A 24,446-nucleotide genomic window follows, 5' to 3' on the forward strand; every position below is an offset into this window, starting at 1 on the left:
TGTGTGTGTTTGTGCTTTTATGAAAAATAGACTGTAGCAGTTTCTTTGTTTTCTTCTTTCTTTCTTTACTTTCTTTTCTCAAGACAGTTTCTCTGTATTACCGTGGCTATACTGAAACTCGCTCTGTAGACTCTGCTGGCCTTGAACTCAGTCATCTTGGGATTTAATCCCAAGCGCTGGGATTAAAGACCTGTGCCACCACCAGGTGAGTTTGGCCAGGTTGGCTGCGGGGATGCACACGGTTAACCCCAGCGCTGGAGAGACCAAAGCAAACAGATTCTCTGAGTTCAAGGCCAGCCTGGTCTACAGAGCGAGTTCCAGGAGAGTCAGGGCTACACAGAGAGACCCTGTCTTAAAATCCCACCCCATCAAAAGGTGGTGGGTGGGGGGAAGTTTGGAGCGAGGTTGGAACTAGGAGGGATGACCCAGGCTTTTAATCCCAGCACTCAGGAGGCAGAGGCAGGTGGATGGATCTCTGTGAGTTTGAGGCCAGCCTGTTCTACATAGTTTCTGGACAGCCAGGGTTAAATAGAGACCTTATCTCAAAACAAACAAACAAGCCGGAAGAGTTTGGGGATTGGAGGTCGCTCTTGGTGAAAAGAACAGTTCCCTCTCTTAGCACCCTTGTGGGGGCTTCTCAACTGCTTGTAACTTCAGCTCCAGGGGATCCAGCGCAGCGCCCTCTTCTGGCCTCTGCAGGTACTGCACTCACAGGTACCTCTCCCTCCTCCCCCCTCACACACAAATATATGTAACTTAAAAGAAAATATATATTTTTTCTTTTCTTTTTTTCGGAGCTGGGGACCGAACCCAGGGCCTTGTGCTTGCTAGGCAAGCGCTCTACCACTGAGCTAAATCCCCAACCCCACAGCCAGTCACCGATCACTACTGTCAGTTGGGGGATCCAGTGCCAAAAGGCTTCAAAGAGGGTGCTAGGAGATGGCTCAGTGTGGAAGAGGGATGGATGGGAGGAGAAACCAATCTCCTGAAAGTTGACCTCCACACTCCTGCCCGGGAATGTATACCTCCCCCACCCCACCCCACCCCCACCACTGCTGCAGGACATTTGATCACACTGTGAGCCCTGACATTGTGTCCGTTACTGGAAAAACCTGTTTTTGGTGCTGGTGTGGCTCATACCTTTAATCCAAGAGCTTGGTCAGGAAGTAGAAGGGAGGGACATTGAGTGTGAGAAGGTCGGAGAGAAGGGCATTGCTTCTGGGATGTTGGTCAGCTGGGTGCTTTCACCGAAGCATCTGGGCCCAAGTTTTCATTGGGAAAACACAATCACCACCATTTTTTTTTTTTTTTAGATTTATTCATCTATTATATATAAGTACACTGTAGCTGTCTTCAGACACACCAGAAGAGGGCATTACATTACCAGAAGATCCCATTACAGATGGTGGTGAGCCACCATGTGGTGGCTGGGAATTGAACTCAGGACCTCTGGAAGAGCAGTCAGCGCTCTAACCACTGAACCATCTCTCCAGCCCACCACCATTATTTTTGACTGGAGAGATGGCTCAGCAATTAAAGGTTAAGGGCACTTGCTATTCTTTTGTTGTTGGTGGGTTTTTTTTTTTTTTTGTTGTTTTTTTTTTTTTTTGTCTTGTTTTGTTTTGTAAGACAGGGTTTCTCTGTGTAGCTCTGGCTGTCTTGGAACTCTCTCTGTAGACCAGGCTGGCCTCGAACTCTGAGATCCACCAACTTCTGCCTCCGAGCGAGCGCTGGATCAAAGGCCAAAGGCCTGCGCCACTGTGCCCAGCTGCACTCACCTGCACTGGTGTAGGTTCGGTTCCCAGCACTCACATGGCACTTACAACTGTCTTTAACTCCAGTCCCAGGGGAATCTGGCATTTTCTGCTGCCCCGCCCCCCCCCCCCCCCGTGGGCATCAGACACGCACATGACACACATACATACATGCAGGCAAAACACTCACACACGTGACATAAAACATGATAAAAGTCCTTTTAAATTCGTTATAAAGTTTAACACATCAAAAATCATTAGACAGGGTTACTAGGGATTGGGGGTAGAGGCCTTTCCATCCAGCCTGAGTTCAAACCCTGGGCTCCACACGGAGGAAGGAGAGAACAGATGTCCATAAGTCCTATGACCTCCACATGTATATCATGGTGTATGCTCCCCCCTTAAAAAATACATAAAATGGGGTTGGGGATTTAGCTCAGTGGTAGAGCGCTTGCCTAGCAAGCTCAAAACCCTGGGTTCGGTCCTCAGCTCCGGAAAAAGAAAAAAGAAAAAAGAAAAAGTGAATAAAAAATACATAAAATAAGGAAATGCAACGGAAAGAAGATGATATTAAAGTCGGGCTCAGTGAGAGGGAAATGGCGCCAACCACACACAGCTAGTGAAGTCATGCATCTTGGAGGAAAACCCACAACCACCCCTTTACAAAATTACCCCTAACTATATCCTAAAGATTGTCTTTATACCCACAGACGAGGGGAGTCCTCACCCCTCATCCATGAAAGTTCTCTTGGAAGCAGACATACAATCACAGAAAGCCACCACCCATCAACATGTAGACTTGTGGAGCCCACTCCTGACAGATACGACTACAGTTCGGCTCCTGTGCCTGAGGCCCAGGGGTCATCGAGGAAGAGGGGTGGAAAGACTGCAGAAGCCAGAGAAACCGAGAGCTTTCGACGAGACTGCGTTTTCTAGGAATGTCAGACACTTCTTCCTTCCGTTAAAGTCTCCCCAACATGACCACCAAACACGAGCTGGACAAAGACAACCCGGACGGACCTGCCAGAGTGGTTGGGGAAAGCCCACAAGGCCTCGGCCATACACAAAGAATGACAGGCAATTAAGAGAAGCTGAGGGCTGGGGATTTAGCTCAGTGGTACAGCCCTTGCCTAGGAAGCGCAAGGCCCTGGGTTCGGTCCCCAGCTCCGAAAAAAAGAACCACAAAAAAAAAAAAAAAAGAGAAGCTGAGAGCAGAAGTAGCCTAACCCAGGAAAGAGCACATCAGTCGGTCATCCTGTGCCAAAATGTCAGCTGTGAAAACGTACATAGAAGTAACGTTACACAAACTGAACGTACTTATGTATTTAGGTATGCATAGATCACATATATATATATGGATTATATTGTTTATCTGTACATATATAGACATACGTATATACACATGGTATATATGCATATATATGGTGTTCATATACATACATGTATGTGTGAACATATATAACACGTGTGTGTTGGATGTATGTAATGACAACTAATGAAAAAAAAGAGATCATGAACTTGGAAGAGACCAATGAAGTTGGAATACGTGAGGGTTTGGAGTACAGAAACAGGAAGGAGAGAAATTATGTAGTTGTAATCTCAAACCAATAATTTTAAGAAATTTACACGCACTTGGCCTAACGCAGCATGCCTGCCGTTCCAGCACTTGGGAGGCTCAGGCAGGAGGATGAGGAGGGCTCACCTCAAGGCCATCTTTGACTTATATCCTGCTGCCAGATCTCTTGAGACCTGGTGTCAAACAGCCAATATGTAAGCCAGGTCTGGTGGCACAGGTCTTAAATTCCAACACTTGGGAGGCAGAGGCAGGCAGGTCTCTGAGTTCGAGGCCAGTCTGGTCTACAGAGCAAGTTCCAGGACAGCCAGGGGGCTACACAGAGAAACCCTGTCTCAAACAGCCAAAAACAAGCAATATGTAAACAAACATTGCTGGTTGGCTGGGGGTGGCTCGGTGGTAGCAGGCTGAGTATCACACAAGAAGCCCTGGGTTCGTTTCCCGATTTAGCGATACAAAAGGAAGGAGAAAAGACCTCCAGCAACATTACCTTGGGGATTCGCACATCTGTTCGCCCTTTTGAGGCAAGGTCTCACTATGCAGCCCTGACTGGCCTGGTAAATGCAGGTTAGAAAGGCCTGGAATTTATGCAATCTTCCTGCCCTCTGTCTCCTGAGTGCACTGCGAGGCTCCTTCAGTTGAGGACTTCTGATGTGTGGGACCCCTGCTCACTGTGTAAAATCACTTGGCTGTAACTTCAGCAAGGCTCAGACATTTGGTTCTGTCGCGTGCCTGGGAGGCAGAAACTGGGAGTATTGACAAGCAGCCCGCACGGTTCCGGCAGCTGGGTGCCCTGAGAACCAGGGTGCACGTGCACCCACCCCTGCCTGGCAGCCAGTTGAACTCCTTGATTCTACTGTCTCCATGAGTTTGAACTCTGGGAAATCTGCTTTCCCAGTGACTAAAACTATGTGTCACCAGGCCCCTCCCATCCCTTAAAAAATTACTTGTGGGGGTTGGGGATTTAGCTCAGTGGTAGAGCGCTTGCCTAGGAAGCACAAGGCCCTGGGTCTGGTCCCCAGCTCCAAAAAAAAAAAAAAAAAACCAAAAAAAAAAAAAAATTACTTGTGACCACCAGCTTGAGGAGGGTTCAACCTCTCCTCAAGCCCACCACCCAGCAGAGGCAGTGGAAGAGAAAAGATATTAGGATGTGGGGGAAGTGGGTCTGTTAAGCAATAGTTCTTTGGGGGTGAGTTAGATCTTCAGTCCTGTAGCAACCACCAAATATGACTCAGCAGGTGCAGACCGGCCCTCTAGGCAGGCAGCACTCACGAACCAGCAGCTGCCGTCCGGTCCTTTCAGCAAGCAGACACCGGCAGCTGCAGTCCAATCCTGATGAAACCGCCAGGCTCACTGACTAGCCTGATACGAGGCTGCAGAAAGGCCAAGCTGCCACAGGAACCTCACAGTTCTTGGGCGAGTTTCTCTCAACGGCGGCATTACCACAAGTCGAGCTCGACAACTCTTAAGTAAGGCAAACCGATACATGCGTGTCGTTATCGAAGAATAGCGAGGAGGAGCAAGCCAAACCGAAGCTCAGCGTTCGTCTTCCACTGTCTGTGAGGTCATATTCATGCTCCTTCATCACGGGTCCTTCCCCGTGTCTGCTGTGTCCAAACATCCTTTCAGCTGTGTCTGCTGCAGGAAAACAGAGCTTCACGTGTCTGCTTTAGCGAGACTTCCTTTCACCTGTGTGCCCCAGCAAAACCTCATTTGACATGACTGACTTCCCAAAGGACTAGAAGTTTCCACTTCAGTGTGTATGTGTGCGCATACATGTGAGAGTGCACACATATGTATGCATGTATATGTACGTGTGTGTATGTGTGTATATGCATGAATATGCGCAGCGTGTGTGTGTGTTTGTGTGTGTGTGTGTGTGTGAGAGAGAGAGAGAGAGAGAGAGAGAGAGAGAGAAAGAGAGAGAGAGAGAGAAGACAACTATTGAGAAGCTGGCTCTCTCCTCCCACTATGTGAATCCAGAAAGTTGAACACAGGCTTGCCTGTCATACTTGTCAGCAACTCCGATACCCACTGAGCCATTGTGTCAGCCTCTCCGACCCCCTTCCTCCACACACCTGGTTTTGTGTGTGTGTGTGGAGGGCGGGGTGTTGAGACAGGATCTCTCCTAGCTGAGCCTGTCCTGGAATTTGTTCTGAAGGGAAGGATGACCTTGAGCTCCTTCCTGATCCTCCTGACTCAGCCTTCTAAGTGCTAGAATTACACCCATGAGTCACCACTCCAAGCCTTTTGATCTCAGAAGTTGGAATTTTAAAAATTCAGATTGGCTCCCAGGAACTGACTCCAAGGTAACTGAAGTCAGGAGACAGCTCATGGTCTCCGCCGATGACTTAACTCCGGTGTGATTCAATGTACCCCTCAACTTCATCCTTTGTTCATTTTTTTTTTTTAGAAAGTTATTCTTTCACAATTTTATTGATTTATTTGCCTTTGAGACAGGGTTTCACTGCACATATGCAAGCCTGGCTGGCTGGCAACGCATTATAAAGACCAGGCTAACGCTGAACTCAGATCCACCTGAGCGCCGGGATCAAAGGTGTTCGCCACCAGGCCCATCCAACAAGAGTAAATCTCAAAGCCAAGACAAAACACCAGCTGGGCCTGGTGGCTAATGCCTTTAATCCTAGCATTCAGGAGATAGATCTCTGTGAGTTAGAGGCCAGCCTGGTCGACGTGGCTAATTCCAGGCTAGCTAGCGCTACCCAAGTGAGATCTCGTCTCAAAAAACAAAAAGTAAGTCAACGAAAAGTTTCCATAGGCTTGAGAGGGAAGCTCAGTGGGTAGAGTGCTGGCCTAGTGTGCAGGAAGTCCTATGCATCAGGCGTGGCGACATGTCTATAATCCCAGCATGCAGGGATACGTAGAGGATCTGGGCTGCGAGAGACCTTGTCTCTAACAAACGTCACAGGCAGGAATACAGACGATTTGTGTTATGGAATGATCCCTCCTGGGCCCATCTTTCGGCCCCAGCTCTCCCCGAGGTGGCTCACTTGGTCAGTTTCCCGAGAAACTCTGCACCTATACAGAGCAGTGGGGTGGGGTGGGAGATAGATAAGTGCTTGCCTGGCACACAGAAGAAGCCACAGCACACCAAAGGGGCGGGAGGCAGCGGGGAGGGGGGGGGGCAGACACAGTTACATCTCCCATGCTGGGTTTTTGTTTTTAATCTTTATTTTTTCTGCAAACGACGGCATCCCGTACATACCAGTCCGTTGTCGATAGTCTATACTTTTATCGGTCTTGAGGTGTTCTGCTCTGTAGAGATGAACCTCAAGATAGAGAAGCTGCCTGGTTATTCCACTGTCCACGTGTACCATGCTCGCCTGCTGGTCCTCTGCGAGAGGTTCTTCTCAAACTCAGTACTTTCATATCTATGGGGCGATACGGTGGGTCTTCTCCCCTTTTTTCGGCCGGAGGACCACGCAACTCAAGCTGACCTCAAACTCGCAATCCTCTTGCTTCGGTTTCCTGAGTGCTGGGATGGCAGATGTGCGCCCCCATGCGGGCTGATTCTCTCCCTTTGGGTGCTATTTTATCCTCTGTTGTTTTGTTCTCTTGTGGGCCCATGTGTGACAGTGACAAACCGGCTAACGGCTAACCTAACGGCTAACGTGCCAAGCTGAGTCCGAGCGCGTCTAAGCCAGGCGGAGCTGACAGGGAAGGGAGCTGCAGAGTGATTTCTGAGGACAGGAGAAGGCGGAGCACCTGTGCTCCACACTTAGGAAGGTTTATCATTGAAAGGGTAGAGCAGGGGGCTGGAGAGATGGCTCAGTGGTTAGAGCACCGACTGCTCTTCCAGAGGTCCTGAGTTCAATTCCCAGCAACCACATGGTGGCTCACAGCCATCTGTAATGAGATCTGATGCCCTCTTCTGGTGTGTCTGAAGAGAGCGACAGTGTAACCACATACATGAAATAAATAAAAGATAGAGAGAGAATTTACATAAAATAAATAAATCTTTGAATAAATAGTAGTGAATAATAATAAAAAAAAGAAAGGGTAGATCCAGAACAGAACAGAGGTGTAAGAGGTGGGCAGTTGTAACACTTTTCCTTGCCCATGGTCACCACCCTATGTCACCTATGTCAGACCCGGCAGCCTTCCCTCTATCCCTCAGGAGAGCCCCAACAGCCTTCAGGAATGTGGAGATCCTGGGGGATAGAGTGGCTGCAGTAAGAAGAGCTGTGGGTGTGCAGACATACACCCATAGATGGTTATGTGCACTCATAGTGTTTGGGGTCTCCAGGGGTTTAGCCGTTGTCTGAGAGGGATGTGTCTCCTCACAGGAGGTCAAGGACAGACCATCTAGTTCTAGGGAGGCCCAAGAACCAACTTCTCAGCTTTCTGTTTGCGTCTTGGGGAGCTGGTACAATGTCAGGAGGTTCAGTGTAGAACCTAGTGTCTGGGCTTACAAGGCAGCCTCTGGGGAAGGCGGCTTGGAGGAACCAGAAGCCAGACATAGTCCTTTTCCAAAGCTCCGAGAGCAGTGTGTGAAAAGCCTCCTCACGGTGGCAGTAAAGTAGCGGTTGGAAGGGGGAGGGGGGAGATCCTCTGCTAAACAGCAGGTTTGAGGCTAGCACTGGCCTCAAACTCAGTCTCAAGGAGATGGGGGCTGGACAGACAACTGCGTTGGCAAAATGCCTGTACGAGTGTGAGACCTCCATGTGGACTCCTCAGAACCCACGTTAAAAAGTCCGGGCGCCGTATCGCTCTCTTGTAATCGCAGGGATCGTTAGGGAGCAGAGACAGGCAGGGGTCCCTGAAGCTCATGGGTTGGTTAGACTGTTCACTTGGCAACGTTCTGGACCAGTGAGAGACTCTGTGTCACACGAAAGGTGAAAGGGACCTGAGAAGTTACACCCATGATTGTCCTCTGACCTCCAGAGGCACAAACAGATGTGCATCTGTATACACACACACACACACACACACACACACACACACACACACACACCAGAAACAGAAACCAATGGTATTTTTTTTAAAGATTTATTTATTTATTATATATAAGTACACTGTAGCTGTCTTCAGACACACCAGAAGCAGGCATCGGATCTCTTTACAGATGGTTGTGAGCCACCATGTGGTTGCTGGGAATTGAACTCATGACCTCTGGAAGAGCAGTCGGGTGCTCTTAACCGCTGAGCCATCTCTCCAGCCCACCAATGGTATTTTTGTTGCTCATCTGACAGGTTTTCCTGGGGTGGCGGTGAGCCTAGGAGGGTGCTCCCCTTGATCGTGTTATAGTAACAAAGAAAGCAACTTCCTCCAGAGGCTTGGGAGGGACAGAGGCTGACGCATCAGGTTAAGTTCTCCAGGGCTGGGTCAGCCATGTGCACTTGGGAGGCAGAGGCCAGCCTGAGCTACAGAGAAGTCCCAGGACAGCCAGAGCTACATAGTAAGACCTTGTCTTTAAAGAAACAAACAAACGAAGAAACGAACAATCTCCTTAGCTGGGAGCCCAGTGCGGCAGGAAGGATCAGGATTGGAGGCCAGTTTCAGCTACTTAGAAATTCTAAGTCAGTCTGGGTTACATGAGACCCTGTCTGAGGGGGAAAAAATGATCAAAATATATTGTATGAAAAAAGTTATTTTTTCTCATTAAATAAAAGTATATATTGAACTTCAAAATGCTGTTTATTCTTTTGAATACCACCCCCGATTTTTTTTTTTATTTTTACTTTTTGCAACTGGGGAATTTTATCTGCTGGATGTTCCCATAAAAAAAAATTTTTTTTCCCTTAAGCATTCTTCCCAACTCTCCAAGTAACTGCTGGCTTTCTTTTTACCTTACTTTCAGGGAAGGACCCAGGAAAGAATGTGAACCTTCCTATATGCCAAGAAGTTCTGAAAAGATCAGTTTCGATTCCTCGGATGCTATCCTGGGGAAGACCCAACGCGCCCCAGGGAGTCAGATCCGTGTTGCAAACTCTGAAAAGAAGCAAAACAAAATAAATATAACATTTTGCAGGGCTTGTGGTTTTGTGTGCTTAACACAATCCCACACAGACCAAATGTGCTTCAGTGTGTGTGTGTGTGTGTGTGTGTGTGTGTGTGTGTGTGTGTGTGTGTGTGTGTGTTGGGACAAAGGTCGTGCCCCAAAGCTGAATCCGGAATCCCTGGCTATTTCTCTTTTTCTCCCCTAGTACCATCCCCTCGCCACTCCCCGAGCCTTTTCAGTCCGTGGCAGCGGAGCCTACTCAACCCGCAGTGATTTCGGGGAAGTCAGATGACCTTTTCTCTCCCCTGGCTCTCCCGTTCTACTGTTCTGGAAACCATGGCCCCTCTGCTGGCTCTCCTCGCCCTGCTGCAGCTGGGCCCAGGTAGGAGGTTGGGAAAGGGGTTATTGGGGCCCTGTGGGCGTGGCAGGTGCTGCCAGGTTCAGTCCACAAGTCAAAGGGACAGCCTTTTCTTACCCCTCTCTCATCTGGCCTCTCCTTCCTTTTGCCCACACCCGCAGGCCTGGCTGCTCTTTCCTGCCCTCAGAATGTCAATATTGTCGGGGGGAATTTCACTCTCAGCCGTGGCTGGGCTCCTGGGAGCGTCCTCATCTACTCCTGCCCCCTGGGCAGGTACCCGTCCCCAGCCTGGCGGGAATGCCAGAGCAACGGGCAGTGGCAGACACCAAGAGCTAGCTCACTTCCCACCCTGAGATCCTCTCGGTTGGCTAAAGCCGTCTGCAAACGTGAGTCCCCTGGGGCTTTGGGCTCGAGAGCCCACCAGTGTCAGCACCGAGCTTCTACTAACAGCGGCTTCTCCAGGGAGGGGGGTGGGGGGGGAGAGGGAGAGGGAGAGAGACAGAGAGAGACAGAGACAAACAGAGACAGACAGACAGTCAAAATACTGCAAAAAGCCTGGTGTGGTGACTCACGCCTTAAATTCTGGTACTTGGGAGGCAAAGGGGGGGAAGAAAGAAAGGGAGGCAACCTGGTCTACATAGTGAGTTCTAGGCCATCCAGGACTATAAAGTGAGACCCTATCTGCAAAAAAAAAAAAAACCAAAAAACAAAAAAAACCCAAACAACCCACACCAACAAAGGCCCCCAGAAGACCCCCCAAAACCAGAACAATCCACCAAACAAACGAAACCAGGAAAAGCCCACTGTCTACTGAGGACACTTTTTTTTTTTTTTTTAGCTAAAATTAACCGTAGGATTATTTGAGCATTCTAAGTGGGTGACGAATGTCCCAATACACACGTTAAACACACAAGTGTGGTCCGTGAGAGTCTGGAGTGACCTCGGCCTTTGGGGGGCGGGGTGGTGAACTGTTTTAAGTTGCCGGGATTCAATCAACTGCCTAAAGCCGTAATCCTATGTTTCAGTCTTCTTTGGGGATTTCCTTACTGCTGGGAGCAGGAATTAGGGTCTTCGTCTTCCTGGCCCACCTCCCTACTTTGTAGCGCTTTTTCCTAGCCCTTTTTGATTAATTGATTTAAATCAACTGCTAACTTAGACCCCCGCCTTCAAAGGTGAGCTTTGAACTTACTGTGAGGCTGAGGGTGAGCTTAACACCGCTTCTGCCCCTCCCACCTCTTCTTTTGGGTTCTTCGAGACGGGATCATGCTACAGCCCAGGCTAACCCAAACTTTCAGGGACGGATGCACCAGCCTCTGCCTCTCGAGCACCAGGTTGACAAGTGTGCTCCACCACATTCAACCTCCCTCACTGGTGGTTTTTGAGACAGGGTCTAGCTATACAGTCTACGTTGGCCTCAAATTCACTATAGAGCCAAGAGAGGGCTTTGAACATCTAGGACCCAACTGCCACAGCTGTCCAAGTGCTAGTATTATGGGCTGTCACATCAGGCCCTTTCCATGTTTATACACCCAGCTGACCGGCTTGGGTCCTAACAAAAGACCCCCTCCCCCACAGCCACCTTCGCCTCTTGCCCAGATATCTATTCTCTCCCCCCACCCCAGCTGTTCGATGTCCAGCTCCCACGTCCTTTGAGAATGGCATCTATATCCCTCGGCTGGGGTCCTACCCCGTGGGTGGCAACCTGAGCTTCGAGTGTGAGCATGGTTTCACCTTGCGGGGCTCGCCCGTGAGGTACTGTCGCCCCAACGGCGTGTGGGATGGAGAGACGGCTGTGTGTGACAATGGCGGTAAGCATTCTGACCGTTGGGGGACATGGGGGGAGGGCTTGCAGCCCCAGAAGCTTTTGTGGTGACAGAGCCTGGTGTTCTCGGCGGTTCAGTAATATTCCTAGATTAGGGGAAGTTGAGGTCTGTGGGCTACACATCCCTGTCCGGCTGGGAGTCTGTCTAGGTTTCAGATCTGACTCAGGGGCTGACAAACCTTTCAGTTTTGTTTTCTCCTTTCCTCCCCTCTCTCTCTCTCTTTCCTTCCTTTGAAGCTGAACTGGGCTACTTGAGACCCAGGCCCCAGGGGAATCCTGGGAGGAAGCCACTTCTTTTTTTTTTTTTTTTATAACTTTTTTTTTTTTCCGGAGCTGGGGACCGAACCCAGGGCCTTGCGCTTGCTAGGCAAGCGCTCTACCACTGAGCTAAATCCCCAACCCCAAGGAAGCCACTTCTAAGAGTTCATTCTGGAGCCCAGGATGTCCTGGGACTCACCTCAGTCTCAGTCTCTGGAGTGCTCAGATCATCAGGCATGAACTACGAAACCTGGTCAGTCAGCTTTTCCAAATGCTCCCAGCAACACTGTGTTTAACTCCATGAAGTATCGAGACCCACGGCTGCGTGTTGGGCTCGGTGCAGCCTCTGGAGCTTGGTGTGGCTCCAGCTGCTTTGAGTTAGCCTCTGCTTAACCTTCCGGTGCCTCAGTTTTTACATCTGCAAAATGGGAATAGTGTGGCTGTCAAGATGCCTCAGTTGTTACAGCACTTGGTGCTCTTCTGGAGGACCAGAGTTTGGTTCCCAGCGAGCCCACGGGGCTCACACCCTCCAGCAACTCCAGCGGCTGGGGACCCAATGTTCTTGTCTGGCCTTCACAGAGAAAAACACATTAATAATAATAATAATAATAATAATAATAATAATAATAATAATAATAGAATAGCTAGGCAGCGGTAGCAGACACCTTTAACTCCAGCACTCAGGAGGTAGAGGCAGGCATCTCTGAGTTCAAAGCCAGACTGGTCTGCAAAGCCAGTTCCAAGACAGCCAGGGCTACCCAGAGAAACCCTGTCTCAAAAAGAAAAAAAAAGAAAGAAAGAAACCGAAAAAAAAAAAAAAAAAAGAACTAAAAAGGGAGTGCCTAGTGAGCTAATAGAGCTTAAGTTACAAAGCAACATTTCAAGGAAACAGGGGAGGCTGCAGTGGGCTGGTGGCCATGCTGTCCCCTGAGACCCCTGGCCTGGCTTAGCCATGTGTAGTTCTTCCCACAGAGTCACTCCTTCATGGCTTCCCTGAACAGCTGCTGGAACCTGGTGAGCCTTAAGTTCTTTCCAGCCCTGTGAGTGGTGTCTGGGGAGAAATGGGCCTCCTAGGACCCCCTGGAGCCACTTTGTTTTATAAACGCAGTGTCTCAAGCAGCCCAGGCTAGCTTCGAACGCAGGCTGACCTTGAATTCCTCCTGGCTCTATGCCGTAGCCAGTGTAGTGCACATCACCAGGCCCAACTTTGCCATCACACAGAAAGCAGTGTACCCTGGGGAGCAGGGCCACCGACTCACCCGGTTACCTGGACGGGGGTGCTTTACTCATTCCCTGCGTCTTTCTCAAACTGCTGTTTATTCAAACATGAATATAATTTGTTTTACATCTGACGTATAGTCTCCCAGTATTAAAGCATGCAATTTGTGTGCGAGACTGGGGATGGGACCCAGGGTTTCTGGAATGCCAAGCGAACACTCTACCACTGAGCTATACTCCAAACTTCATAGTAGGAATATTAAAAAACAACATATATTCCTCCAGCTGCACACACCTTTAGTGCCAGCGCTCAGGAGGCAGAGGCAGGTGGATCTCTGAGGCCAGCCTGGTCTGTGTAGAGAATTCTAAGCCAACTACCAGGGCTACACAATGAGATCCTGCTTCAAAACATTTATTTACTAGTACGCGTGGGGTGTGTGTGTATGTGTGTGTGTGTGTGTGTGTGTGTGTGTGTGTGTGCGCGCGCACGCACACACACACACACATGCACAGCATGGAGGTCTGAGGATAACTTTTTTTTTTTAAACTTAAATTTTTTTATTTTTTTACATATGATCAGAACGCTGTAGCTGTCTTCAGACACACCAGAAGAGGGCATCAGGGGGCTGGGGATTTAGTTCAGTGGTAGAGCTCTTGCCTAGCAAGCGCAAGGCCCTGGGTTCCGTCCCCAGCTCCGAGAAAAAAAAAAAAGAAGAGGCATCAGATCCCATTACAGATGGTTGTGAGCCACCATGTGGTTGCTGGGATTTGAACTCAGAACCTCTGAGCTGCCTCTCCAGCCCCTAAGAAAATGTTTTTATTTATGTGCGTATATATGTGTGTGTGAATGTATGCTGCACGCGTGCACTTCCATAGAGGCCATAAGAAGATCCTGAATGCCTTAGAGCTGCAGTTACATATTACTGTGAACTACTGTGTGGAAACCGGGAACTGAACTCAGGTCCTCTGGAAGAGCAGCGAATGCTCCTAGCCTCACCTCGTTTTCCTTTGCTCTGCACGTTCCTTTTGGAACTTGTGAATGTTGTCGCGAGGGTCCTTTTTCTTTCCTGCATAGTATTCTCTTATGAATGTTTTATATAAAGTATTACTCATTCTCCTCGACTTGTTTGGGTATTTGAGTGATGTCTGGTTTGGGTCTGTGGAGAGTGAGGCTTCAGGGATGGTCTCTCACCCGGCTTCATCCTCCGGAGTGATCTGTTGGCCAACCTCAACTTTATTCAGGGTCTCCACAGTGGGTGTTCTGGCTGTTTTAGCAGAGTTCTCCCTGCTCCACATCTCCCCTCATATCTGGAATCACCTCTAGGTGGAGACTTGACTTTTCTTACAGCATATGCGATTGCCTAGTGGTTGATAAAATGCACATGCGGCCGGGAGAGGGGGGCACTCAGTGGGAGGCTGAGGACCTGAACTCTTTTTCCTCCTCCTCCTCCTCCTCCTCCTCCTCCTCCTCCTCCTCCTCCTCCTCCTCCTCCTCCTCCTCCTCCTCCTCCTCCTCCTCCTCCTCCTCTTCCTCTTCCTCCTCTTCCTCTTCCTCCTCTTCCTCTTCCTCCTCTACCTCCTCCTCCTCCTCCTCCTCTTCCTCCTCCACCTCCTCCTCCTCATCTTCCTCTTCTTCCTCCTCCTCTTCCTCTTCTTCCTCCTCTTCTTCTTCCTCTTTTTCTTTTTCTTTTTTCTTTTTTTCAGAGCTGGGGACCGAACCCAAGGACCTGAACTCTTAAGTGCTGTGGGTTATATATAAGGTCTCCAGCCATACTCCAGTCTGATGGTTCTGGTGGCTTAAGGGGGCCTAGAAGAAGGAAGAGTGTGGCCTGAAGAACAAGGGCAGCAGACATTTCCAGGTTCCGTTTATCCATCTCTCTTCCTTTGCAGCTAGCCACTGCCCCAACCCAGGCATCTCAGTGGGCACAATGCGGACAGGCTCGAGCTTTGACCTTGGAGACAAGGTCAGTTACCGCTGTTCCTCCACGAATCTGGTATTGACCGGCTCTGTAGAGCGGGAGTGTCTGAGTAACGGAGTGTGGAGTGGGTCGGAGCCCATCTGCCGACGTGAGTATCCTCAAGGTACTCCCAGGTCTCCGTGCCCAGCTCTGGTCCCGGCTGACTGTCATTTTCCCACAGAGCCATACTCTTACGACTTCCCTGAGGATGTAGCATCTGCCCTAGGCACCTCCTTCACCCACCTGCTTGGAGCCACCAATCCCATCCAGAAGAGGACAGGTAAGGATCGGAGAAGGGTCCCGGATGGAGCAGGAGAGAGGCAAGATACTCACGTGCTGGGAGGCCAGAGGGCCCTTGGTGGAACACAGGTTGGGGGTGGGCATCTGAAAGCCTTGTTCCTTGTTTGCTTCAGAAAACCTGGGCCGTAAAATCCAAATCCAGCGCTCGGGCCACCTGAACCTCTATCTGCTGCTTGATGCCTCTCAGAGCGTATCGGAAAAAGACTTTAACATCTTCAAGGAGAGCGCCTTCCTCATGGTGGACAGGGTCAGAGACCAAGAGGAACGTGGCTTCTCAGCCCCGTTGACTCTTCTCCCTTGCTCAGAGCCCCAGTCAGTCTTCTTCCTTCTAGAAGTTTCCCCCAGGGCACCAGAACCATGAGTTCAGTGCATAGGATCCTATCTCTGGTCTATAAATGTTTCGGGACACCTACTGTGTAGGAGGCCCTGGGCCGGGTGCCAGGAGACCCCGCACAGGAGCCAAGCTCAGCCGTGTGTTCTCAGCGGATCCTCATCTACCGCTGTGGTCTCCAAAGTCACCGGGATGACCTATGGCGTGTGCCAGAAGAATCTGACACTCCTGTTCAATAACTGTGGTTTTTATCAAGCCAATAATTTCATGTTTCAAGCCAGGTATGGCAGAGGCAGGAGGATTTTAGGAGTTCAAGGCTAGCCTCGGACCGCATGAGGCCAAGGAAGGACTAAAGGACTGAGGAACCTGGGGAAGTGACTCAGTGCGTAAGGCATGCACGGCACAGGCTCAGTTCAGATCTCTGGACTCTGAATTAAATGTCAGAAGCCACGTGGGTGTTTGTGATCCCAGGGCTGTGGGAGCAGCTTCCTTGAGTTCTCATAACACACACACACACACACACACACACACACACACACACACACACACACACACACACGGGAAGGGGAAGAGAGAAAGGGCCAACAAAAAAACAAAAACAAAATTGTTTTGAAAAAGGTTCTGGGGAACACTGCTCTTCCAGAGGTCCTGAGTTCAAATCCTAGCAACCACATGGTGGCTCACAACCATCTGTAATGGGATCTGATGCCCTCTTCTGGTGTGTCTGAAGACAGCTACAGTGTACTCATATATAATAAATATATCTTTTAAAAAAAACAAAAAAAAGAAAAGAAAGAAAAAGGTTCTGTCTACATAGCCTTGGCTCTCTTGGAACTCTATGTAGACCGGGCTGTTCTCGAACTCAGAGATCTGCCTGCTTTTCCAAAGGGCTGGGATTAAAGGGGTGGGCCACCCCTTATGATATATATATTATATGTATATATAATATATATATCATAAGGCTTCAGCCTTGTCCCAATTTGTATTTTAATTTAATTTTATTTTTTTACTTCTTCACTTTTCATCCCACTCACTGCCCTACACCCAGTTACTTCCTTCCACAGTCCCTTCCCCAACCCTCCTGGCGGGGAGTGGGGGATAGCCAATTTGTATTTTTTTATACAGGTGGTATTCACACCTTTCTTTTTTTCTTTCTTTCTTTTTTTTTTTTTCTTTTTTCTGTTTTTCGGAGCTGGGGACCGAACCCAGGGCCGCAAGCGCTCTACCGCTGAGCTAAATCCCCAACCCCTCTTTTTTTTTTTTTTTTTGAGCTTGGGACCGAACCCAGAGCCTTGCGCTTGCTAGGCAAGCGCTCTACCACTGAGCTAAATCCCCAACCCCGCCAATTTGTATTTTAAAGAGGATTTGTATGTGTATTCTGAAGACTGTTTTAGGGCTTAAAATCAAGTAACTTCAGTGCTACCTGCACCTCTCGTCAGGAGTGTGGTTCAGGCTGAAGCCGCAAGGCTCATCACGCCCCTCGCTGAGCTGAAGTGCGGGTGAAATGAGGAGGGGTCTTTAGTCCTTTAGACCTGCTCTTTTTTTGCAGCACCCGCCCCATACCGCTTCTCTTCTGCCCTCCACAGATCTTCAGCTTCGAGATAAAGGTCAGCGTAGCTATCATCACCTTCGCCTCACGGCCCAAAATCATCATGTCCGTCCTGAATGAGAGATCCCAGAATGTGATGGAGGTGATGGACAGTCTAGACTCTGTCTGCTACAAAGGTTTGCCTGTCCCCACACTGGGTGAGGTGGGCAGTAGAGGGTGAAGCAAGCAGCTGTAGAGCGATCCCAGAGGGGAGGATCCTGATGAGGGGCGGGGCCTGAAGGGGAGGGGCTTAAAGAGGGGAGGGGCCTGAGGAGGGGAGGGGCCTGAAGATGTAGCTCAATTGGTAGAGGGTTTGCCTAGCGCATCTGAGGCTCTAGTTTCCACCCACAGCACACCATAATCCTCCCTACCCACCCCCCCACCCCCGCTCCCATGTCCCAGGTCATCCTTGACTATGAACATTGAGGCCAGCCTGGACTACATGAGACCCTTTATCAGGAAGAGAGGGAGTGAGGGAGGGAGAGAGCTCATTCATTTGTTCTTAGGGGCAATGGTAGGATTCCGGTTTCCATCGTTCATAGGTTTCCACAACTCACTGCAAGTCCACGTTCAAATGTACCTGCAGGTCTTAAGTTCCCTGCAGTCCCCTAGCGCAGGCTTCTCGAGGCTCAACAGCGAACCCCCCCCCCCACACTCATTAGCCACCTGCCCGCTGTGTAAAACCTGTCTGGGTGCCAGTGAAGAACTGAAGTCCACAAACTCTTCCAACACTCCATGTTTAAATCTTGGGAACGTGTAGTGGCCTGAGGTGCACGTCTATGCAAGGAGCGTTACCATTTAATTAACTAATTCTTGAGACAGAGTCGTAGTGTGTAGCCCTGGCTGGACCGTAACTTGCTCTGTAGACCAAGTTGACCTCAGACTCACAGAGATCCTCCTGCCTCTGCCTTCTGAGTGCTGAGATCACAGATGGGCTCCCTCCTATCTGGTTCTGCAGTGAACATTCTAAGGTGGAAAAACCAAAATGTTTGAAAAGACATGCAAAATGTCAGAGTTTGTTAGAAACTCAGATAGCTTGCACTTCCAGTGGGCTCTCAGAGAGTTCCCTATTCCCGGGTGGTAGGCAGAGGGTTTTTGTTTTTCAAAGTTGCCTTCAGACACACCAGAAGCGGGTGTCAGATCCCATTACAGATGGTTGTGAGCCGCCATGTGGGTGCTGGGAATTTAACTCAGGACCTCAAGAAGAGCAGAGCAGTCAGTGTTCTTAACCTCTGAGCCATCTCTCCAGCCTGTGTTTTTGTTTTGAGGAGATTTTTCTTCTGGCACATTCCAGATCACGAAAATGCCACTGGCACTAACACTTACGAGGCTCTCAACAGCGTCTACCTCATGATGAATAACCAGATGGATCGCCTCGGCATGGAGACCTCTGCCTGGCAGGAAATCCGCCATGCCATCATCCTGTTGACTGACGGTGGGTGTCTCCCTCTCCTGCTGGAGAGGTTGGCAACAGTGGGCAGAGCGCCGGGATGGGTTCTGAAGTCGGGTGTTTCTGGTTGTCCCTCTGCAGTTGTGAGACTCACTCTCTTAATCTTTGCTTGTTTGTTTTTGAGACAGGGTTTCTCTGCTGAAACTCACTCTGTAGACCAACCCAGCCTCAAACTCAGAGATCCCCCTGCCTCTGCCTCCTGAGTGCTGGGATTAAAGATGTGTGCACTGTGCTCTGTAGCCCAGGCTGACTTTGAACTCATGGTCTTTCTGCTCCAGTATGCTCAGAGGCTGGATTACAAGCATGCGCTCGCTCACGCTCTCTCTCTCTCTCTCTCTCTCTCTCTCTCTCTCTCTCTCTCTCTTTCTCTCTCTCTCTTTCTTTCTCTCTCTCTCTCTCTCACACACACACACACACTGATAAACACACATTCAGTTTCACACATATCCTCACATACGCACACACGCATACACATGCTCACACACATGCACTCACATACATGTACACACACTCACTCACATATACACTTACACACATGCATGCATGCACTTGCACATACTCACATACATACGCTGACATTCACACTCTTTTACCAACATTCACACATACACATACACTTACACTTACACTCACACACACACATACACTTGCACATACACTCACATACTCACACATGCTCACACATACATACACTCACACACGCATATTCACACATACATACACTACACTCACACATTCATACATACACTCACACACATTCACACATACATGCACTCACACTCACACACTCTCTCACACACTCACACACACACACTCACACACGTATTCTGTTCTTTCACAGTCATAGGTATGCACACAGTGCAATGATCTGTGTGGAGTAGCCTGGGGCCTGGGTATTGACAGGTCTGTCACTTCAGTCATTCAGGATTCTTTGTGCTGGAAGCACTTAGAACTCTCTAAGCGTGATTCTGAAGTAGCCGGCTACCTGTTACTCACCGTGGCTGTTGTGCTGCGCTGTGTCACGTTGGAACACTGCAGTATATATACTTAGAAGCTGTGTTGTCGTCCTGGTGCAGGGTCTTCTGACCCTTTTCTGTGTTTTCCTAATTTTTAGCGTGTGTGCAGTGGAGGCAAGCCTCAGTTTCTTTCTTTTTCTCTCTCTCCTCCACCCCACCCAGGGTTGTTTTGATACTATCTCATCCAGTACCCTAGTACCCCCATACTGGCTTTGAACTCCTGACCTCCCCCTCCCACCTATCCTCACCCCTCCCCAGCCCCATATTTCTGTTTCCTACTTAAGTGGAGCTTGGGTTGATGATGGCTTTAATGACAGTGGGGACGGTTGCTTTCTTGCCTTATAGGTTTTTTGGGAGTGGGGGTGGGGAGGTGTTTGTTTTTCAAAACAGTATATGTAGACCAGGCTGGCCTCGAACTCAGAGATCCACCTACCTCTGCCTCCTAAATGCTGGGGGTAAAGGCACACACCACCACCACCGCCAGGCTGCCTTACACAGGTTTTATGAAGTGAACAATTGCGCAGAGTTGTTCTGTGTTTTTAAAATGTCTACTCTTGCCTGGTAACCTTGGAGATGCAGCTGCCCTGGGCGTGGGTGGAAAGGGCCGTCTGGAGTGGCTCTGACTTCCTTGATTTGGTTCAAATGACGTGGACCCTGCAGGGTGCAGCTCTCTCGTTTTTTTTTTTTTTTTTTTTGTTTTGTTTTTTTTTTGTTTTGTTTTGTTTTGTTTTGTTTTTAAAGATTTATTTATTTATTTTGTATATGAGTACACTGTAGCTGTCTTAGACACACAGAAGAGGGCACTGGATCCCATTACAGATGGTTGTGAGCCACCATGTGGTTGCTGGGATTTGAACTCAGGACCTCTGGAAGAGCAGCCAGTGCTCTTAACCACTGAGCCATCTCTCCAGCTCTCTCTCGGTTTTAAAATAAGGGTGGCCACACTTGCTGGGGGTTTCTGGGAGTTAAACAAGGGAAAGCATGGGAAGCCTGCATCCTGATGTGGTGCACACACCTGTAATCCTAGCAGCAGGGGAGGGAAGTGGGGAGGGAGGATGGGGAATTCAAGGACAGCACTGACTACATGGCAAGTTGGAGGGCAGCCTCAATTATAAAAGACCCTGTCTGGTACGATGACACTTGCATTTAATTTCAGCACTGTGGAAGCAGAGAGGCAGATTTCTACCAGTAAAAGGGCAGCCTGGTCTATATACCAAGTCCTAGGCCAGTCAAGGTTACATAGTGAGACCTTGTCTCAAAAACTAAACCTAGGGGGTGGAGAGGTGGCTCAGTGGTTAGAGCACTGACTGCTCTTCCAGAGGTCCTGAGTTCAAATCCCAGCAACCACATGGTGGCTCACAACCATCTGTAATGGGATCCGATGCCCTCTTTTGGTGTGTCTGAAGACAGCAACAGTGTACTTATATATGATAAATAAATAAATAATTATTCTTTTAAAAAACCTAAACCTAAATAAATAGATAAATAAATAAGTAAACAAACCAAATCCTCCTCTTCCCTACGAAGCTCCTGGTCCAATGTCTGGAACACAGAATGTTTCAGTAATTGTATTTTTATTTTATTTTATTTAAAGTACTTTTACATTTATTTAATATATACACATACAGATATTATACATACATGTATACATACATACACACATATACATACACACATATACATACACACATATATACATACATATGAATATACACATATACACATATATACATACATACTAATATATACATACACACATATACACATATATACACACACACATATATACATACATACATACTAATATACACATACACACATATATACATACATACATACGAATGTACACATACACACATATATATACATATATACATACACACATATATACATACATACTAATATACACGTACACACATATATACATACATACATACATACATATATACATACATACACACATACACACACACATATATGTCAGGAGTCATCTAGTAAAGACAAGGCTAGCAGGTGATTACCTTGGAGGTGACTCACCTTTTTGCCTGGCCTGAGATGGATGAGCTCTGAGAGGCAAGTGCCCATGAGACTCCATCTCAGGATTGCTCCTTGCAGCTGACACCCCTTTCCTGCTGCTATCACATAGCCTAAGGACCCCTGGGCACCAGCCCACCCCATAGAGTAACATAAAGATGAGCTTCCGTGAATGAACACTGTCTAGAGGAGTTAACGATCTAGAGGAATTCCTGATCTGACTCAGATCATCTTAGGAAGAACGTTTTAAGAGCTGGTCTTAGTTGCTTTGCTAAAAAGGAGGTAACAAAGTTAGAATCAAGAATAGGATGTGGGCTGAAGCGGTGGCTCAGCAGTTAAGAGCACTGACTGCTCTTCCAGAGTCCCGAGTTCAATTCCCAGCAACCACATGGTGGCTCACAACCATCTGTAATGGGATCTGATGCCCTCTTCTGGTGGGTGTGTCTGAAGAGAGTGACAGGGTACTCACTCATATAAAATAAATAAAATTAAAAAAAAAAAAGAATAGGATGTTCCCCTCCTCTTAATAGTGAGTAAAGGCTGCATAATAGGGAACACGATGAGCTTTCATAACTGCACGTGAAGAGAAACAGACTTGGTACAGATCTGTGATCAAGGAAAACAATTCATTCTAGGTTAGGTCCAAGGATGAGGCCACAGGCGTGCGCCATGCTAGAGCGAGGCCGTGTGAAACTGTGGCTTTGAACTTATACTGAGCTAACAGAATGGAGCACTGCTTTGAACTTACTGTAGACGTCCTTCTGTAGCTCTCCTTCTGTGTAACATTTCGTCTGTGAGGTACTTTTCTAAACAACTTTTGTCTAAGAAGGTATGAAAAGGCTAGAAAAATCGCTTCTCGGCCTTTTGGCTAAGATCAAGTGTAGAAAAGGCTAGAAAAAAGAAAGTTGTTGGCTTTGTGTGTGTGTGTGGGGGGGGGGCTCTCCTACCCATCGATCCGCCATATGTATGTCTGCTGGTTTGTGTGTAGGTGTGCGAGAATACTCACAGAGGTGATGCGACAGGTGGTTGAGCCCGGCCGAGATGTGTATATGAATGTTTATGCCTCTGTGTGCATTGTCTGTGTAAGTGAATCTTTCTTTCCTTTTCTTTTCTCTCTGGTTCACAAAGAGTTACTGAACCTGGCTAAAGAGAGGCCACAGAAGGGAGCATAGCAATAAGTCCTTTACCTAGCCCCGCCCCCCGATATACAGAAAGAGTTAACTACCAGAAATCAGAGGCTTTGTTCTTGGAATGCCAAAGGTTTAAAAAAGGTAAACATTACGAAAGTGAGCTACTTTTTTTTTTTTTTTTCAGAGCTGGGGACTGAACCCAGGGCCTTGTGCTTGCTAGGCAAGCGCTCTACCACTGAGCTAAATCCCCAACCCCAAGTGAGCTACTTTTACTCCAGCAACTACAACTTCTGCCACCACAGCTGCCAATTCCCCCATTGCTGCCTTCTAGACCTGGAAACCCTATAGATGTTGGGAAGGTCACTAGCGTGTGTGTGTGTGTGTGTGTGTGTGTGTGTGTGTGTGTATACTCTGAAATTACACACACACACACCACAGATGTTCAAGCACACACACAGGCACACACACCACAGACGTGAAAGCACACACACACACACAGGCACACACACAGGCACACACACACAGGCACACACACAGGCACACACACACAGGCACACACACACACACACAGAGGCACACACACACAGAGGCACACACACACAGAGGCACACACCTATGCACACACTCCAGATTTTCATTATCCACTCATCTCCTGATGGACAAGAATGTTGATTCCAGTTCTTAGCTCTAGAGAATAAAGCAGCAATAACCACTGGGTACTGGGTGCACACACCTCTATGGTAGGGTGTGCAGACGTCTTGGTATATGCCCGGGAATGAATTAGATGAGTCATGTGGTCTTTGTATTTCTAATTTGCCGAGTGATGGTTTCCACAATGGCTCTATTAAATCACAGCCCCCAACAGTGAATAGGGTCCTCTCTGTCCGTGTCCTCCCCATCATCTGTTGTCAGATTTATTGATGATGGACATTCTGACTGGGGTGGGTGCCATCTTGGAGTAGTTTTAATTTGCATTTCCCGGATGAGTAGGGATAGAGAACATGTTTACAAATAGTTATCGGCTGTTTGTGTTTCTTTCTGAAAACTGTCTATCCAGTTAACTTACTGACTGGAAGATTTATTTCTTCAGTATTTAATTTCTCTAATTCACCGTAAACCCGGCATGTGAGCATCTTGTCTGTTGTCTGTCCGATAAGGGCTTTCTCCACTCTGTGAGCACACTGTGTGTGCACTCTGCTGACTGCTTCCTTAGCTGTACAGAAACATTTTGTTCTCTCTCGTGTGTTCGTTTTGTTCTGCCTGCATGTGTGTGTGTGTGTGTGTGTGTGTGTGTGTGTGTGTGTGTATTACACGTGAGTCTAGTGACCTTGGAGGTCAGGACAGGGCCTTGGATGTCTTGGGAATGGAGTTCTAGACAGTTGGGAGCCACCATGTAAGTGCTGGGAACTGAACCCAGGTCCTCTGGAAGAGCAACAGGTGCTCTTACCCACCGAGTCACCCCTCCAGCCTGAAGCAGTGCGTTTTGAAATGACCGAGTGTTCTGCATGCTTCCAGGGGTGTGCGGGATTCTGAAGTCAACCCAGACGGATCATTATTTTCCTTCTCTGTTCTAGGAAAGTCCAACATGGGTGGCTCTCCCAAGCCGGCAGTCGACAACATCAGAGAGATCCTGGGCATCAGTCGGAACAGAAACGACTACCTGGGTGAGGCTCTGCCCTGCCCAAGCCCTATCA

General features: G+C 48.5%; 1 protein-coding gene across 2 annotated transcripts in view; it reads left to right on the forward strand.

Annotated features, from left to right (window-relative positions):
• C2 (complement C2) overlaps positions 1-24,446 on the forward strand; it is a 30,285-nt gene that overhangs the window by 1,848 nt on the left and 3,991 nt on the right. Inside the window, exons 2-10 of one of the 2 annotated variants that reach the window (XM_063278949.1) lie at positions 9,149-9,671; positions 9,809-10,033; positions 11,270-11,455; positions 14,836-15,012; positions 15,085-15,183; positions 15,317-15,450; positions 17,121-17,259; positions 18,417-18,557; positions 24,327-24,416. In XM_063278949.1, the coding sequence (XP_063135019.1) occupies positions 9,578-9,671; positions 9,809-10,033; positions 11,270-11,455; positions 14,836-15,012; positions 15,085-15,183; positions 15,317-15,450; positions 17,121-17,259; positions 18,417-18,557; positions 24,327-24,416 (1,285 nt within the window). In that variant the 5' untranslated portion in view covers positions 9,149-9,577. Of the gene's footprint in view, positions 1-9,148; positions 9,672-9,808; positions 10,034-11,269; positions 11,456-14,835; positions 15,013-15,084; positions 15,184-15,316; positions 15,451-17,120; positions 17,260-18,416; positions 18,558-24,326; positions 24,417-24,446 lie in introns of those variants that run through there. The other variant, NM_172222.2, reaches the window with a different exon arrangement.

Source organism: Rattus norvegicus, chromosome 20 (assembly GCF_036323735.1).
Source record: "Rattus norvegicus strain BN/NHsdMcwi chromosome 20, GRCr8, whole genome shotgun sequence".
Taxonomy (NCBI): Eukaryota; Metazoa; Chordata; class Mammalia; order Rodentia; family Muridae; genus Rattus; species Rattus norvegicus.